The sequence below is a fragment of the Ambystoma mexicanum genome, chromosome 11, assembly GCF_040938575.1.
Source record: "Ambystoma mexicanum isolate Mex_15411 chromosome 11, UKY_AmexF1_1, whole genome shotgun sequence".
NCBI classification, from domain to species: Eukaryota; Metazoa; Chordata; class Amphibia; order Caudata; family Ambystomatidae; genus Ambystoma; species Ambystoma mexicanum.
Window position 1 is genome coordinate 425,180,489 of NC_090934.1, and position 19,312 is coordinate 425,199,800.

Here is a 19,312-nt window from a genome sequence, read left to right on the forward strand (position 1 = left end):
CCACCCTACCACCTTCCACCACCCTGTAAAAAAAAAAAGAAACATGTTTAATTGAAGTACAAAAAATGTCTGCAACATTTATTTACCATTTTGCAATTTTTTGTACTTCAATTAAACATGTCTCATTTATTCAACTTTAATTAAACAGTGAGGTTGTTCTAATAGCTTTATAGACCTGCAGCTCGGGCCGTACCGGGTGTAGTGGTCCCTCATACCCCGTTAAAGGCCCTTGCTTCACTCGAGCCATTAACTCGGTCTTCAGGGCCCAGCCCATAACGCCCGGTTTGTCCCTCGCTGCAGGTCTATAAAGCTATGTTATTTAAGTCTTTATTCCTGCAGGCGGCGGCTTTCCCGTCCATTAGGCACTGTGAAGCTTGACTTAACAGCCCCAACCAAAGCCTGTTAAGACAGAAAAAGCATTGAATTCCTTGCATGCCAGCCTTGGATGTATAAAACTCATTAGTATTACTTCCCCTCATATTTGCGTTTTTACTGTCCGATGATATATATGCCACTTTCAAAGCTTATTTTTTAATACATCTCGGCATAATATTTCAGTTGGTCCAGTAAGTAGTGATTGAATCTAAGTAGTCTATGCAGTTCTTGAATGCGATACTACAATGCTCACTCCCTACACATCATTGAATGTTAAGTATTTTCCTTGTCACTCGTCCATGTGAGCAGTTTTTTAAAGACTATTTCTGCTGTATGTGCCCATAAACATAATGGGCCTGATTCACAGAGTATTTTCCTATGGGTCTGTGCCATTGTAAAACGCTTCTGTGAATCAGGCCCTATGTAACTATGAATGGCGAGGGGTTGAAAGACTGTGTGAAGTACAGGTGAAAGATCAAACTTGGTAAAATATACCTTTTTATAAAACGATTCCTTCAAAACTTGAAATGTAAATCACTGAGTTGCTATTGCATTAAGTGAATGTAACGGGAAGTTGAGTAGAGTATAGTTATGCCCTGTACTAAAGGGTGTTTATCGGCAGAGCTGCGCAGTAGTTTCCTCTGAAGGGGGATTCTTTTTAAGTGCTCAAATAAGCATATTTTCTTTGTTTTGCAGGTTCGACCAAAGCCTGTCGTGCCGAATAACATCCCTATCGCCCCGGCTCCTCCTCCTATGTTAGCTGCACCCCAGCTCATTCAGAGGCCGGTAATGCTAACAACAAAGTTTACACCAACCTCACAGAATTCTATCCACCCTGTACGAATCATGAACGGCCAACCTGGAAGCATTGCCAAAACCTTCCCCACAACTCAGCTCACCAGCATCGTGATTGCTGCACCTGGAGCTAGGCTCGCCACGCCGCAGAACTTACAAATCAGCAGACCAAGCCCTGAGAAACAGGTACAGCCGCTGGCAGCTTTGCAACCATTCAGACATGTACTGAGACATTAGCATCCACCACTTGTAACATGTACAGTGAGGGACAGGCATGGCTTCGAACAGGCAAATCATAGACTCAAGTAATGTTCATGATGTATGAAAATGGAGATGCCAGTGTTTCCATTGACAATGGGAATTGACACCAAATAATAAAATTGCTGTGAGCAGCAATAGTCCTTTTAGGCATGTGTTGCCTACAGCAGGCCAGAGAGTGATTTAGACCTATGAGGCAGGTGTAGCCTACAGAAAGTCAAATGTGGTTCTAGTTTCAGGCACAAGGGTAAAGAAAAAACGGCACGATGCAAACAGAGCGTGGCAGGTCTTCTCTGATGTACAGTCACATAGAAATTATTAGAGATCATGTTTGAGTACACTGACAGTATGAAAATACAGGTGTTTATGCCACCAGTTAAATTATGGCACAGTACCACTATCTAGTGGTATGTTTATTTTCTTACAGACCAAACTAGATATGTAGATGCCATACTGCTTGCTGATGTTGGCAGAACCAGGTAGTCCTCATTCATGGAGTCTCAGTGGATATGTTCTAGGATGTCATATTTTTGTGAAGCTTCTAAGTTATTACCTGATATTCACCATAGATCCACATTCTTGAGTCTTTTGCCAGCTAGTTACCGGTACTCTAATCCAAAAGATGTTCTCTATCACAAGTTCTACATTGATATGCATGAACGTGGATTATCTATGCCCATGTGCAGGATTGTGGAACCTTTTCTGTGTAATAGATTGAATACTTTTTTTTTTTTAAATAACATGAAATAATTCCATGCATATATAGAGAGACTTAACCCAAAACCTGTATAATAAAATATTTGAAGGTCAAACAACCACTGCAACGCTTTGCAAGGAAAAACTAGGTTTATTATATCCAAAAGTCTGACGGTCCTGTAGAACCGAACTGACACGGAGCTCGTCATGCCTCAAGAAGTTACAGGTTATATAGCCGCACATTATCATACATGGGTTACAATGTCATCCCACCACCCTCGTTGGCTACCCCCTATTTGACATGTTAATAGTCCCTGGACTGATTGACCACACCATCTTAACGGTCACATGACGTGCACCCCACCGACCAAGGCGCGTTCGAAGACTGGCGAGGCCAACTCTGCTTTGATAAGACAATGGGCCTTCTCATTATACCAAATGTGGCCCACACAAGCTGCACCCCCAACCTTATACTAAATTTACTATCATCACCTCTGTTCCTCCTATCCCAAATCACGGTACGTTCCAGACACAGCTCCACCCTTACCTCCTCCAAACCCCAGGTGCCCAGTAATGATATGACCAGGGTTGTGAGTTGGAATTTCAGGGGTTTATTTGCTTTGGTTAGGCGTCTACTTGTAGTTCAAATGGGATGGCTGCTCCTTGAGTGTGAGGGCAGTCGTACTCTTCACCTTGCCTGTTGTCATCACAAAATCTTGTGCCATGTTCTCATTAAATGTCTTTCAAAGGGCGCATCCCTACCTGCCCTCCCGCATTTAACTTTCAATTCCCACTGCCTGCGAGTTCTGCAGCTGGATACAATTGGCATTCATCTTCGCACCACGGATGCTCCTGACCTCTGCTTCTTTTGGGAGATAGAAAGAGGATTTGTCTTGAGACCGAGCTAAACAGAGCTGCAGTTCCACAATAGGGCCTTCATTCTGCTCATCTTGTACTAGGCCTTAAAATCCAATATGTCGGTACTCTTGGCATATCGACCAGCTTTTACCACAATAGCTTTCGAATGGATTATGTCCTCCCAACATATTCCTCATCTTTGACATGTAATGTCGAGCTTCATCTGCTTCGGACATTTATTTCAACAGAGGGCGCAGTGCATCAATGGCGTTGAGTTGATGTCCCTCAAACCTCAGTTGAGAGTGACATTATCGGAGGATATATGTAGCAAGCGTGGCGCCCGTTGGCCTCAGTTACTTTTTCCGCAAACAGCATTTGATTCATGTGAAACTCGGCGCCTCATACTGTGACTTTATTTTTTACATCGAGCGATTGTTTTAAAACTCGACTATTATGTCTTCTTCGTCTACACCGTCAACGCCAAAATCTGGTTTCAAAAAGTGCAGAGATTGTGGTTCGAAGATGTCCCTAACCGACCTGCATCGAATCTGCCTGTAGTGCTTCTGGGAGGATCACGATACTATCCAAGCCACGACCTGCTAGGCCTTCGACTGATCAGTCGGGAGGCGACTCTCCTCTGAGGAAGGAGGCCAAGCGTTCCAGGTCTAGGAGTGGTTCACTCGTCATCCTCAAAGAAGTCAGAGGAGGCACCACAGGTTACCTCCGTCGACTACTTCGTCTGACGGTTCCCCCGAAACGATTGCGTGCCCTTCGAAAAAGTCTACTCTAGCAGAATGGGTAGCTATCCGTGTGGAAATGCTAAAAATATTCGGGAAACAAAGCCGTGCTCCGACCGAGCCTTCTAAGGAAGCCGGAAAGGAGAGGTCTCGGCCTAAAACTTGCACGCCCTCGAACGCGGGTAAAAGGCATGATCCTGATCGAGAGCCCTTGCAGCCTCGATCTGAGTAATAGAAGTTTCACTCGAGGCATGCTAAGAGGTTGAGGTCCTCGACGCCTGCTAAACCGTCAATGCTATCAACGCCACTGTTGACATAGACACCGAAACCGTTTACGCCAGCTGCGCCAATTTTGCCAGCTAAACCATCAGAACCAAGTGACCTTCCGAAAAAGGCACTGTCTAAGAAAACGTTGAAGCTTCTGGTTTCAAAACCAGAAAAAATATATACTCCTCCCGAAGGACTTTTTCAAGTCTTTAACTTCCATTTTGAGGAGGAAGAGCATTCAGATGATGATGCCCCCTTTGGGCTTCAATAGGGTACACTTAATGTGCCTGAATGCCTCATTTCAGAGGAAAGCAGAATGCAGGATCCATGATAATTTGCACAATGCAAGTGGAATTGAAACCTCTACAGGACTGGAGTTCGGAAGACCAGAACCGAACTCCAGTCCTGTAGAGGTGTCAATTCCAAAGAAGTGGAGCATGCTGACTCCTTTACAGTCAGCTCATGTCTAAGGTTGTCGAATACTTGGGTTGGTCTATGCCACCAGCACCCTATGACCAAGCACTAACTGACGTTCTGTACAAGGGTGGACATGGGTCCACCTACTGATCCAGTTTTGCCTTGCCATGTGGCACTTCAAAAAAAGGGTAGCTATGGATTGGGATACTCCGGAAACTAATCCGGCATTTGACAAAAATCTCACCAAAAAAACCATCCTACCAGCAGCGACCCAGACTACTTGTCAAAGCACCCCCACTCCATTGAGTCTGGTGGTCCAGGCAATGACGGCTACTTCATAACAAGCAGCATACCCTACCTTCCCTCCTTATAGGGACGACAAGAACGTAGATGGATGGGCAGGAAAGGTATTTTCCGCAGGGAGCATGGCATTAAAATCTGCCAACTCCACCTGTGCCCTTGCTAAGTTTTTGTATACTATATGGGAGTGTATTTCTTTGGCGGCAGAGCATATTCCCGAAGTGGATGAAAGGGACAGCTTCTTAGCCATTGTTAAGGACGGCAAAGAAGCTATGTGTGAGTCACTTCAATCTGGATTGGATTCTGCAGATGGCATCAGCAGTTCCATGGCTACCATCCCTGTGATGCACAGATTTGTGTGGTTGCGAAAGTCTGGGGTTTGCACCTGATGTGCAGGCTAGACTTCAACATGCCATTTGACTGGTCTCAACTTTGTGGCAGCAAGGCTGACGTGAGCTTTGAGAAGTTGCAGACCTCGAAGGTGGCAGACCAATCACTAGGCAACCTCAGCCTTTTTGTCCTAGTGGACAACCTTGGTGAGGTAGATCTTTTCGCTATTACTCCTCATTTGGAAGGGCGAGAGGAATGGCCAGTCCAAGGCCAAAGAAAATGTGCTTGTGGTGGATGAGATAGAGGTGCCAAGCTAGCTAAAGCAGCAGCCTCTTTACCATCGGCCTCCAACAGCAGCTACAAAACCACTCCGAGGGCGTGAGTCACAGCTCACCAGTGGGGGGGGAGTGGCAGACTGTCTCAACATCTAGAAGAATGGCGAGACATTTCTTCAGATGCTTGGGCTCTGGAAACAATAGCCCACAGTTACTGCCTTCCTTTTATAAAGAAGCCTCAGCAATCCACCGGTGAAACACTCTTTGGGGATTCTGCAGGAAATTTTAACTCTGCTAGAGAAAGGCGCTATAGAACCGGTGCCTATAGCAGAGGGGAAGAAGATTTGGTATCCCCCCCCCCTTTTTTTTATCCCCAAAAAGGATGGAGGACTGAGACCCATCTTGGACTTGAGATACTTGAACAAGTTCCTCAGGAAGGTCAAGTTCAAGATGGTCACTCTTTCTCAGATCCTTCAGGCCCTCCAATTTCAGCATTGAATGGTGTCATTGGACCTTCAGGATGCTTATTTTCATGTGCCAATCAATCTCGAGCACAGAAAATACCAGAGGTTCGCGGTTGGCGGCTCACACTTTCAAGTTAGAGTCCTGATATTTGGGCTATCCTCCGCCTTGAGGGTTTTCACCAAACTGATGGCGGGGTGGCAGCGAGTTTCAGGAGAGGGGATTCACGTCTACAACTACCTGGACGACTGACTGATCAGGGCACGTTCTCCCGAACAAGCCCGGGATCATCTCAATGTTAACTGCCACTCTCTTCACAGACTGGGCTTCTCCCAGAATTACAAGAAGTCCCATATGACACCTTCCCAAAAGTTCCAATACATCGTAGCTGAAATAGATGCAACCTCGGTAAAGTGCTCGCCACCCGAGGTGAGGGCTCAAGGCATTTTTCAGATTTTAACCAAATTTCAGAGTGCCCAAAGTCTTCCGGCCTTCACATTTATTTTTTTTTGTTTGCTCGGCCACCTGGCATCCTGCATTTTTCTCGTGCCCGAGTCTGGTGCCCGAGTCACGCCTGAGAATGAGATCCATTCAATGGGCTCTCAGAACACAATGATCCCAATTCTCAGGGAAGATGTCGGACCAACTTCATATTCCAGCCGTAGTCTCACAGGATCTTCTATGGTGGGCCTGCGAGGAAAACATTCTGAAGGGAGAACCTTTTTTGCCACCATGGTTGGAGATTACAGTAGAGACAGATGCCTCACTCATGGAGTGGGGAGCCCACACCAACGATCTGACAGTCAGCGGTCGTTGGTCTTCATCATAGTCCAAACTACATATCAATCTTTTGGAGCTGAGCACAATAGACTAGCGCTGAAGGCCTTCCTACGGGGAAAGAATGTCCTGATAATGACGGACAACACAGTGGCCATGTACTACCTCAACAAGACAGGTGGTGTAGGGTCACTAAACTGTGCAGAGAGGCAATGCAGCTCTGGTATTGGGCAGTTCAAGAAGGAAATTCCAGAAAGGCAGTTCACCTAGCCGGGGAGGAGAACACAGCAGCGGACTCTCTGAGCAGGAAGAGCAGTCTTCCACGAGTGGGAACTAGCTCACGATGTCCTTTAAAGAGATCTTTGTCCTTTGGGCAACCCCTCAGGTGGATCTGTTCGCGACAGGTGTCAACCGAAAGTGCGAGCAGTACTGTTCAAGGAAATTTCCTCCAAGAGGACTTCTAGGAGACGTTTGTGGTGGACTGGGAGTTTCCACTCCTGTACATGTTTCCTCCAGTCCCTGTCATTCATGTGATCAGGAGGTTGACAAGATTCAGGAAACGCATGTTCGCCAGCATGGGGTCTGGCATGGATTCACATGCTCATGAATATTCCCCGTCGTCAGGCTGGGAATCCTCGGTAAAGAAAAAATCAGTATCAGTTTCGTTTCTGATCTGTCTTTCGTAGTAGTAACCAATCACTGATCTCTGCGTCATACTGACCACAGCCAATGACTGCCCTCTACCTAAGCCCCGCCTCTGGCAGCCATCTTCAGATTTTTACTGCACGTTCAAGTGTTGGGATCCTTGTGCTATTGCTCTCGAGCGTTGGTATTCCAGTCAAAAGAGCCTCAAGCTCCACCGTTTCTTCATCCGATCAACGGGGACCCGTGTCGGATTCGTCTACGCCCCTCAAGGGTGAAGATTTCGTCGAGCCACGCTTTTGGAGTACTCCAGAAGTTTCTCAGGCCCATCTCGGACATGGCCCAGGAGAAGGGAAGCTCGACGCCCGGAAAGCTGTTCAGGGTCTGCCCTGGATGCCAGCTTCAGAATGTCTTTAAGGAGGACGAACACTCCCTTTGCCTTTACTGCCTACATGAGGACAAGACGCACGTGGAGAAGGACTGTGCGTTTTGCGGCAATGTGTCGGAGCGGACCATGAAGGACCGCCATCAACGTCTCGCCAACTGGCTGGAAGGAAAGAGCCCGTCAGGCGAGAAGAAGTCGGAGCGGTCTTCTAAGACCTTTGAGGGCGCCCCGGCGACGGGGGTCCAACAGAAGGCCAAGCACCGCGAGTCCGCTGGCACCGGGAGCGCCGAACGGTCGGGCTCTACGGGCGCCAGGCAGGGCGCATCCTCCCCGGCGCCATCAACCACGAGCCAACGCTCTGGCTCGGGTAAGAGGAAGGCCGAGCACCCGGCGAAGCTCCTGGAGAGACCCCGGTCGAGCTCGAAGGTCCCATCGGAGGGGGAGCGAGGCGGTGACCCTCCCCCCAAGGAGAAGGTGGTGAGTGCACCTAAGGTGGTGAAAGCCTTAATCCATCCGGCCAAGGCCTCTATCGAGACAGTCGCGGCGGCCCTGGCTCAGCCTGTGGAGGCTACACCAGTGGTGGCGACCTCGGGGCCCAGAGTCTCCCTGCCACCGCGGAGGGAGTCCTCTTTCATGCCCATCGACAGGACCCCCGTGAAACCTCCGACGGAGAAGAAAAAGGGGGTGCAGGAGGTCGTCGTGGATTCGGCCTCAACCTCTGAGGAAGAGCTGATCGAAGTCTTAAGCCACGGCGTTGGCGTGGAAGAAGACCAGCCCGTCGGGAGGGACCCCGACGTAGGAGACGAGGCTCCTGACCGCCCGTCGGACTCCCCTCAACCAGTGCCGCAAGACAACTCGGCGGCCATTTTGTTGGCTATACAGTCCTTATGCTCGGAGATAAGGATGAGACTGCCGTTACCACCAACGGAGGAACAGCTCCCGATGGGGGACCCGGAGCCAGGCCCTTCTGGGAGCCCTCCCCCCTAAGTGAAGAAGGATTCATCCTCCACCTCCTTTTTTTAGCCATCGCGCCCTGTTCAGCCCTCCTCCCCGTCCACCACACGTGGGGATGATACTGGGACTGACATGGCCGCGACGGGTACAGACGACGAGGTTTACGACGAGGATCTCCCGTCGTCACCTCCCACCCAGGCTTCCCCGTCCGACGAGATTGGATCGTTTCACTCCATGATCGCCAGGGCATCCAAGCTTTTCTAGCTCTGCCCGGAAGAGAAGGAAGGTTTCCTTTATCAACGGTGCGGGGCCAAGAGGAAGACGGTCCTCGCTGTACCTCTACTGCACGATAATTGGGATGAGGGCCTCGCCCTCCTCAAGAACCCATCCACGACGCCGGCTAGAAGGGATCGGTACGAGAAGAAGTACCGGGTCCCGGACGCGGCCCCCTTGTGCCTTCGGGCACAGCCGACCCTGGACTCGGTCGTCTCCGCGGCGGCCAGAAAGCGGGGGGGGGCGCGGCCTCTATGTCGACCTCCCCGCCGGACGGCGAGGGAAAGAAATTAGACACGATGGGACGCAGAGTCATCTCGTCGGCAGCGACGACGATTAAGGCGGCCAACGCCTTGGCTATCGTAGCCCGCTACGACCGGGAGTTGTGGTACAAACTGGCCCCCCTGCTGGACTTCCTACCAGACGACAAGAGGGCGGATGCCCTAGAGATCTTGCAGGAAGGAGAGGTGGCGTCGGACCACGCCATTACGATTGCGACGGACATCGCTGACACGGGATTTCGCCAGTTGGGCAACGGCATGTGCCTTAGGCGGCGTGGATGGCTCAAGGCTACTGACTTCCGTCAGGACGTACAGACCAGAGTCTTGGACATGCCGTTCGACGGAAACAACTTGTTTGGGAAAACAGTGGACGATTCCCTTCAAGCCATCAAGGCGGACACGGAGACGGCCCCTACCGTCAAGCGGCCCGTTCGTCGTCACAGGAAGCTTACAGGGGACGAGGCAAGTCAGGCGGACCCCACCGTCATCGCCAAGGAGGACAAGGCGGCAAAGCCTCGTCGAAGCAGGACTGAACCGGCCGTGGGGTCGGGCCCCCACCGAAGCACCCCGGTGGGAGGCCGGCTGGCGAGCTTCGTCAGCGTGTGGGAGTCCATCTCCACCGACCGTTGGGTGCTGGACGCCCTAGCTCAGGGTCACGCGCTCGAGTTTCTAAAGAGGTGCCCGCGCGTCCCCCCTGTGGCCAGGAAAGAACATCACGTCCCTCAACTTCTCTTGGAGGTAAAGGCGATGTTTAAGAAGGGCGCCATCGAGCTCGTCCCAAAGAGGCTTCAGGGCTCCAGAGTTTACTCAAGATACTTCCTCGTGAAGAAGAAGACGGGAGGATGGCGTCCCATCCTGGACCTACGACGACTGAACAAACTCATCAAGGCACAGAAGTTCCGGATGGTCACCCTCCAACACGTCCTGGGTCAACTGGAGGAGGGCGATTTCCTGTCATCGTTGGATTTGGAGGATGCCTACTTCCATATTCCCATCCTAAAGGGACACCGAAAGTTTCTCAGGTTCGTGGTCCAGGGGGGTCACTACCAGTTCAGATCCCTTCCGTTCGGATTGAGGTCGGCACCCAGGGTGTTCACCAAGTGCCTCGCACCGGTGGTGGCGCAGCTGCGCCGAGAGGGGATCCACGTCCACCCCTACCTGGACGACTGGCTCATCCGAGCAAAGACGAAGGAGCTCGCCGTGGAGCACACGGCAAGGACCGTCCAACTACTCACGGACCTGGGATTGTCAATAAACTACGCCAAGTCCCACCTGGTGCCCGCGCAGACACTCTGTTTCTGGGAGCGAAGCTCGACACAGTGTCGCTTCTGGCCTCTCCGTCGGAGGAAAGGACGAGGGCCATCTTGGGCAAGGTGCAGCGGATGCTGGTTGCGGACGCGGCCAGGGTGACGTCCATCAAGTCCCTCCTCGGAATGATGTCTTCTTGCATTTATCTCATCCGCCTGTGCAGGCTCCGGATGCGCCCTTTGCAGGAGTTCCTGGACGCGCGCTGGATCCAGACGACGGGCAGCTTCGAGGAGAGGATCACACTCGACGAGAGTTTCCGACGAGCGATCCGGTGGTGGGGCACCCGCGCGCATCTGACGGCAGGCATGGACTTCCAGACCCCCGGCCACCAGGAGACAGTGACCACGGATGCCTCCCTGGAAGGGTGGGGAGCGCACACCGAAAATCTGCACGCGAGAGGCCTTTGGCTTCCGACGGAGAAGTCCCTCCATATCAACGTCCTGGAGCTCCGTGCAGCGTTTTGGGCCCTCGGGTCCTTTCTTCCGTCCCTCAAGGGCAAGGTGGTGAGGATCTTCACCGACAACACCACCACCATGTTCTACGTCAGGAAGCAGGGCGGAACCAGGTCCCCAGCCCTGCCAAGGAGGCGCAGGATCTGTGGCGTTGGGCCGTCGCCCAAGGGATGTTTCTGGTGCCGTTTCATCTGATAGGGATAAAAAAACACCATCGCCGACTCGCTCAGCAGAGAGCTGCGCTCGTGCCACGAGTGGGAACTACGGCAGGATCTAGTGGACCGCCTCTTCCGACGGTGGGGCACACCCCAGATCGATCTGTTCGCGACGGCGAGGAACTCCAAGTGCCGGAGGTTCGCCAGCAGGTTTCCCCAGCCGAGGAGCGTGGGCGATGCTTTCTCGTTCCCCTGGGAGGGCCTGTTTCTTTACGCGTTCCCTCCATTGCCATTGCTGATCCGGCTCATCAACCAGCTCAAGAGGTCACTGTGCAGGATGATCCTCGTCGCACCAGCGTGGCCGAGGCAGATATGGTTCCCGGACCTTCTGGACTTGTCAGCGTCCCCGTCAATCAAGCTGCCAGTGGACGCGGATCTTCTCTCCAGGGAAGGAGGCGCCATCCTCCATCACGACCCGAAGTCGCTGAACTTGCAGGCCTGGCTCCTGCAGCGTTAGAGTTTGGAGGATACGACATACCGGCCGACTGCAGAGAGGTTCTTGCAAAGGCCAGGGCGTCCTCAACTCTTAAATGCTATGGACACAAATGGAAGAGGTTCTCTGTCTGGTGCCACGCACAGAAGAGTAACCCTCTACGGATTACGGCTCCCCAGGTACTGCCGTACCTTCTGACGCTGGCCAAGGCTGGACTGGCTCACGCGTCCATCAAGATTCATCTTGCTGCGATCTCCCGATACACCAGAACCACGGGGCGGACGTCTTTGTGGTCTCGTCGTCTGGTGAAAGAATTCATGAAGGGACTGTTCAGATCGTACCCGCCGGTGAAGGCTCCGGCCCCGGCGTGGGAGCTCAAGGTGGTGTTGACCAAGCTCATGGGAGCTCCGTTCGAGCCTCTGCACTCTGCTCCGTTGAAGTTCTTGTCGTGGAAAACAGCGTTTCTTGTGGCCATCACCTCCGCACGAAGAGTGGGAGAGATCCAGGCCCTTTCCTGCAAGCCCCCGTACTTGACTTTTCACGACACGAGGGTAGTGCTCAGGACGCACCCCTCCTTCATGCCCAAGGTACCGTCGGACTTCCACCTCAACGAACCCTTGGTGTTGCCTGTTTTCTTCCCGTCGCCGACCGAAAGAACTTTGCACTCGCTGGATGTGGCTAGAGCGCTGAAGTTTTACGTGGACCGCACAAAGTGTTTTCGGAAGACGTCACAACTTTTTGTGAACTTTGGACCTGTCAATCAGGGGAAGGCTCTCTCAAAGGCCTCCATTTCCAGATGGCTCTCCGGCTATATCATGTACTGTCATCGGTTGGCAAACCGACCGCTGCCTGGCCGTCCGAGAGCCCATTCCACCAGAGCGATCGCAGCTACCACGGCGTTCCTATCTGGTGTGCCCTTGCTGAACATCTGCAGGGCTGCTACGTGGAGGTCGACGCACACCTTCACGAAATTCTACTGCGTCGATCGGGATTCCAGGGAGGAGTCCAGGGTCGGCCAAGCAGTGCTGCGCAATCTGTTCGCCTAAGGTGAGCCTGGTGAGGAGGTAAGAATTGCTTAATGTTGAGTTTGATGTAATGCTTAATGTTGAGCCTTTGCCACCTCCCGTGGTTGTGCATGCGTGTACTGCTATGTATTCTTTATTCATGAGCATGTGAATCCATGCCAGACCCCATGCTGGAGAAGGAACAAGTTACTTACCTGTAACTGTTTTTCTCCAGCATGGGTCTGGCATGGATTCACATGCGAACCCTCCCGCCTACCCCTCTGCGGCTCTTCACTTGGTCATACTGCCACTTCACGTGCTACCAAATCTAAAGATGGCTGCCAGAGGCGGGGCTTAGGTAGAGGGCAGTCATTGGCTGTGGTCAGTATGACGCAGAGATCAGTGATTGGTTACTACTACGAAAGACAGATCAGAAACGAAACTGATACTGATTTTTTTCTTTACCGAGGATTCCCAGCCTGACGGGGAATATTCATGAGCATGAGCATGTGAATCCATGCCAGACCCATGCTGGAGAACAACAGTTACAGGTAAGTAACTTGTCCATCCTAATTGTCCCGGATTGGGCCAGGGGAACGTGGTACCCGGACCTTCTGGACATGTCCATCTGTCCTCTGATGTGTTTTCCTCAGAGAGGACCTTCTCTCACAAAAGGAGGGTCAGGTTCTCCATCCAGAGATCATGACTCTCAACCTTCACGTTTAGTTTCTGAAAGGCTGAGATACAAGGAAACATTTTGCGTGTTTCTCACTGAATAAAGGCTCAAAACTGCAAAAAAAAAACGAGACAAGCAACCGAGAATTTACAAAAACGCCCAGTTACGAGGTTGCGATCCAGGGATTCCAATTGCTCGCAATCTACTTAAAGAACCGTTTATTCCCCGGTCTTTTGTTCACACGGATCCATCAGATGCCGAATTACTAGAAAACTTTGAAAATTCAAACTGTCGCCTTGCGATCGAACATTCAAACTCTGCAAACAAGTATCCCAACAGCTAATGTGTCTGCCTTGATGCATAAGACTCTGACACCCACAAAGACTCCTAATGTAAGTGAACGCCTCAGTCCAATAACACTGTGGACCATTTCAGTTCACTCCAGCATCAATCCTGTAAAGAGCACATCGGACAAAGACCTTGAGCAGAGAACCAAACTGCAAGTAAATCAAGTCATGGAAGCACTTGATATTGAACATAGAAATCAGAGTATGTCCACAAAGCAAATAACATGTACATCACCACTCAGACCTGATGATGCAGCCACACAACAGGTTCGTCTGAGTCCAAATGAAGTTGCTTTACAAAGCTCCACATTGAAAGAGTGGCAAACTGACTGGTGATTCTACTACAAGACCACAAGAGAAAGTTAAAGAACGGAATAATAGTGAATCATCTCCAACTCTAAGGCATGTAACTCAGAAAATGGAACACTTGACGAACCACAACGCATCATTGAGGAGTTCGAGTGATAATGATGACATTCACAGTGAGCGAAGTGTTCAAACAAAGTGACATAAACCGGATCTTTTAGCTTTAATGTCAACAATGACAATTGCATTAGCACCATTCATGAAACTATATGAAAACTTTAATGAAACTTTAATGAAACTCTGAAAGATCACAGGACTTTGTTAGCCATGCTGCATACAAAACTAATTTTTCAAGGCCATGTAACAGCCCAAGAAAAGTGTCTAGCGAGCATCAATCTTCTATTCTAAGAAGTGAATCTACCAAAATTCCAGATAATCAATCAAGCTGTTCTTGAATCTCTCAGACCACTTGGTCGGCCCATTTAGTGGACCTGACAACCAAACTAAGTGATCAAGTCAATCGGTCCACCGTGTCCACGTCTATCATGGTGAATCTAGTGACACAACACCCAGATCCTGAAGTCATTAATAACTTGAGCGTATCGAGCAACGTTGGTCAACTACATTTCAAGAATTGCCCCACCCTATCTGGAAGCATCATATCTAGTGACCCGAATCCAAAAGAGATGGCGAACACCGCCTTTGCTATCTTTGGAAGGCAGAAACAATGCTCCGTGGAGAAGGTACATCAGGATAAAATTCTCTCAGGGACTCCCAATCGATCAAAGCTCTAGCCACGACTCCCTCGCCAAAGAAATCTAAGCGAAAATTTCCCAGGCGCCCAGAACACTTCAAATCAAATTAACAGCACCAAAGGTTGATACAGCACTAAAGAAGCTGAAATATAACGACCAGATGTGTTAAACGACCACACCAGATGAGGCGACTTCCACGTTGCAAAATCTGTTAGAGCTCTTGACATATTCCCTTGACCATTCATTCGAGGACTTGTATGAAGTACAAGATCCACACAAACAACTAGATGCACAACAGGATGAATCTTCTTCACTCCCTATCCTTCCAACGGAACCAACTACACCGCTTTTCAATACTATGTCAGAAAAGAGGAAAAGGTGCCACACAGTATATGATCAACAAGTAAGAACAGAAGCATGCGACTTTCCAAACTCCCTATCGAATGGTAGGCAGAGTACGAGTTCAGTCTGTCGGGGTCAAGTCGCGGAAAGACCTGGCACCAACCATATATCAGGACAACTTCATAAAAATCAAAGAACTCCAATTCATATCTCTCAATATCGAACATTCAAGCTAGAACGAATTCTAGATATCCAGGAGCATCTTATCCTGAACAGACGGGCGGTGCTAGATCTTTTTCATTAAATCCCAAACCTGCGACAATTGACATCAAGTGATCTAAAGACAAGAGTTTGTCGAGGACCGACTTACTGATCACATTATCTGAACATAACTTCTCCGGTTATCAAGAACATGCTCATCAACGGAACTGAAAGCCTGCTAATGTTGGGTTTTGATCTAACTTTACTTCAACCTCTGGTGAACGATAAAACAACATTAATTGAAAGATCAACATGCATTGAGCTTGAACAGAAACAAAATTTGTGACTTAGTTCGATAGAAGTAGTCCCGTTAACCAACATAGGAATGGAGTTCCAAGACCCACTGAAAATCGGGCAAAGACCTGTGGGCCTGAGACAGAAATGTCACACTCCAGAGGAGCTCTTCTATCCGTGATATCACCATTGGACAAAAACCTTAATTAGCAGGTACCCTCATTAAAAAAACATCATTACTGGTCTTGGATATCGCAAGCACTCAGAAGCCAAAATAATCTTTAGCAATCCAACAAGCCAGGAGTGCTAATCAGCCGATGCCCATTTCCAACAGACAAAGAACCTCTTCTGTTAAAGTTAGCCTCATGGAATACTCGCGGCCACGTCCCCCTGACTAAAACTAGTGACGTCAACCTGGGTGCTTTCGACGTCATTTGTTTACAAGAGACCTGGCTGTGCACCAAGCCAGCCTTAGATAGCTTTGAGATTTCATTAAGTGCTGCGACCAAGGGAACTAAGGGCTGCCCGTCATCGGGCCTGTTAACAGCACTAAAATCTGGAGGCATTATCTTGTCTGCAATGCGTAGCAAAGAGCGCTTTATCCCAGGAAATGGTGATAAAATAGGAAACTACCACTTCCTACAAGACTCCTAAAGATCCAACGAAGATCGCGTTAATCAACGTATACTGGAATCCTGCACTTACATCCACTGAAGAATTTATTATCCACATAGCAGATGTAATTGACAATGCTTATATGAAAAGATACAGGCTACGTGATCGTGTGTGGGGATCTTAATACTTTTCATAATTGTTAATTTTCGATAGAGCAAGTGCTCTAGCCAACGTTGAACAACTACTTGTGGATAGATGAGCTTTACAGCTATAGATCAGTTTATTAGTGTAGGCTGTGGAGGACGCAACACTGTTGACCTATTTTTTGAAAGATAGAGTTGAATCAAAGTCGATCCCCAATGTTTTTATCTCTTTGGAGACATTGATTGTATTGCCATCAAAGACGAAAGAGGAAGATCTGGTGTCGAGTTTATTTAGACGTGCCCGAGTACCCACGATTATTAACTCGGTCTTATCGTCATTGAGACAAAGGCCGTTGGTAGCCATTCAGGCTTGGATTTCAAGATGGATATTGTTTAGTAATTTGGAGTCGTGGTCGTAGCAGCCAGTGAGGGGGATGAGGACTTGAGTGTCGTCTGCATAGTTAGTATAGACGACACCCAAGTTGTCCATGCGATCGAAGAGGAGCTTCGTAAAGATGTTGTATAATGTGGGTGACACACCGGATCACTGTGTGACACCACTCGATATCGGAGTAGGGTCTGCTGAGGCCGAGGGCGAGAAGACTCTTGTGGTCTGGTTTGATAGGAAGGATTTAACCCAATCGGATGCATCAGTGGAGAATGCTGCCGCTGTGGTAAGGTTTTTGGTGAGAATTTTGTGGTCGAGGTGGTCGAAGGCTGCGGATGGGCATTACGATGGACCCTCCCGACCCCTGACCTCAAATCTTGCCAAGGAAAAATCAATGGGCCAAGTGGAGACCTATACCTCTTTCAAAACATTGGAACAAAAAAGTGTTGTGCTGAGCCTGGCCCGACAGGAGAAACCCTGTTCAACCGAAACTGCTAAAACTAAAATGGCAAAAATCACTCTGAATAACCAAATTACCATGGAAGAGTCGCATAAGAAAGAGAAAGGACTTCCAAGCCAGACATCAAAATAGTAGAGTTTACCTTGAGAGATTACTCCCCGGATCTGATGGTCTAATACTGAATCGCAGAAATGTGATAAAGCTTTTACCAGCATATCCCAAGGATGAGATATTTAACAGACTTCATCCGGGTTGTCCAGTTCGTAAATGGAGCAAAATGGACTGGGTAATACTTCATCTTGAGTCACTATTGATCAAAGAAGCCCTAATGGAATCCAGTGACCAACTCCTACCCTCAGGATATGAGTTGAGTGACTATGTAGAGTCTAGTAGTACACACAGGGGGAATGTAGCATTAGGGGGGAAAATAGAAACCAATTATGCTAGAAATCTAACAAAAAAGAAACAGGATGGAAGTGAATGTGCCCACCACCTGAGTATCGACAGCTATTGAGAGAGAAACCCTTCCTCCCATTGAAATTCACCATTGATAACTCAATGAAAAATAAGAGTAGCTTACCAACACATCAGGAACGGCGACAGCAGGAGGGAAAGTCAAAGAATTGGGCATGGCTGGCAAAAGCTCTCTGGAAGCCCTATCAACAGTGAGGCCATTGGAACCATATAGGCAAAGTCCTGACTGGAATACAAGGGGGTGTATGACTCTTTTTCTCAAAGGGATGTTTTAATCTAGCCCAATATTAAATGTATGCATCCAGGAGACCTGGCTGATGTCTAAACCTTCATGTGAAGGATACGAGACAGACCTATATCCTGCAAGGAAATGACGAATGGGGAGACTTCATTCAGGCCTATTAACTATGATTAGCGTTGATAAAGGGTTGATGGTAGAACATATTGTTAATCCAACCCCATTTGTCCAGGTGTTAAAACTGAGCCGGCAAAATCATAACCAGAAAATGACAATCCTTCTCATTAATGTATACTGGAGCGAGAACATGTACCCAGAAGAGGATTTCATCAAATCAATAATGGGACCTGTGGATGAGTGTTAGGCAATATTTGAAGCAGTGCCCTTTGGGTGCACTGCAACAACCTTGACCTCCTGGAAATAGGAACCCAACCTTTGGTATAAGTCTGTACTACACAGGTTGGTAGTGTGGTTGAGCATCCAGGCTTATCTCAAGAGGGGTCAATGTGGGCAGTAGGGGAGTTGCACAGAGATTCACAGTGACAAGTATTCAAATAAACTTACACCCAAGGTTTCTTGATTAAAAAATAATTAATTTAACAGTCAGTTTGAATAAGCCTTCTTCAGAAGTGGCAATATAATAGTAACACACTCCAAAATACACACTCTTAGTTTCTCTAAATCTCAAATACCCATTTTGGATGGTACACAGACACTTCCTACACCCTGAGGTGACTTTAGTAACTAGGAGACTGTGGACATTAATTTATCACTGTTGCATTTAGAGCAATACTGTTAAGCATGTCAATGAAAAGGGTTGTAGAATAAAACAAGAGATCACGCAAATATTCTGAAGCAGGTAAGTACTTTTGACCCCCCATTCAAAGTAAGTTAAGCCCTTCCTGAAGGAAAGGTAAAACACAATGTCAGAGGACAGAAGAGTTATACAGGGAGCCAGGCCAGCCAATGTCAATTGGGCAAAAGTCTAGGTCAGCTGAAGCACTTCTTGTAGGTGAATAAAGGTCTTGCACAATGTTTTTGCACAAAGTCTTTGTAGAAAAAGTCGAATCAATGTAGGGCCACAAGCTGGTTAGGCTTGTGAGGTAAAGAAGCTGTAGCAACTCTACAGAAGTAACCCAGACAAATCTCAACTGAGATCAAGCAAGGCTACCACAACAAGAGGTAAGTCCTCTTCGACTTTACAGTACCTTTGGTTAGAATAAATGGTTCCAGCTGGCTTCTGTTCCTATGCAGCTCTGTAGATCCTGTTCCTGAGCCTCAGTCGTGGCGACAAGTGGGAGGACTTCTGGAGACTCCTACAGCAAAACGGGACGGTCGGCGACAGAAAAGGACAAACTTCTACTATTCAGTGGCACTTTGCGGTTTCAGCTCCTCGCGTCTCAGCAAAAAGCACCACTGCAGCCTCGTATATCACTCTGGACTTTCCTCGTATCTGGGGTCCAGCACTCTGAGGTGGCTCAGGCTTGGTCAGTCCTGCTTACTAGGAGGCAGGAGGATCTTCCAGCAGATCGGGTCCGACTTAAGTGATACACTCCAATCTGATGTTCCTCTCCCTGGC

The 19,312-nt window shown here is 48.9% G+C and overlaps 1 protein-coding gene across 7 annotated transcripts in view; it reads left to right on the forward strand.

Moving 5' to 3' along the window:
- Positions 1–19,312, forward strand: part of PHF21A (PHD finger protein 21A) — a 2,009,174-nt gene that overhangs the window by 998,269 nt on the left and 991,593 nt on the right. For all 7 annotated transcript variants that reach the window (XM_069623242.1, XM_069623245.1, XM_069623243.1 and 4 more), the window contains exon 9: positions 1,072–1,356. In XM_069623242.1, coding sequence (XP_069479343.1) covers positions 1,072–1,356 — 285 coding nt within the window. The remainder of the gene's footprint in view (positions 1–1,071; positions 1,357–19,312) is intronic.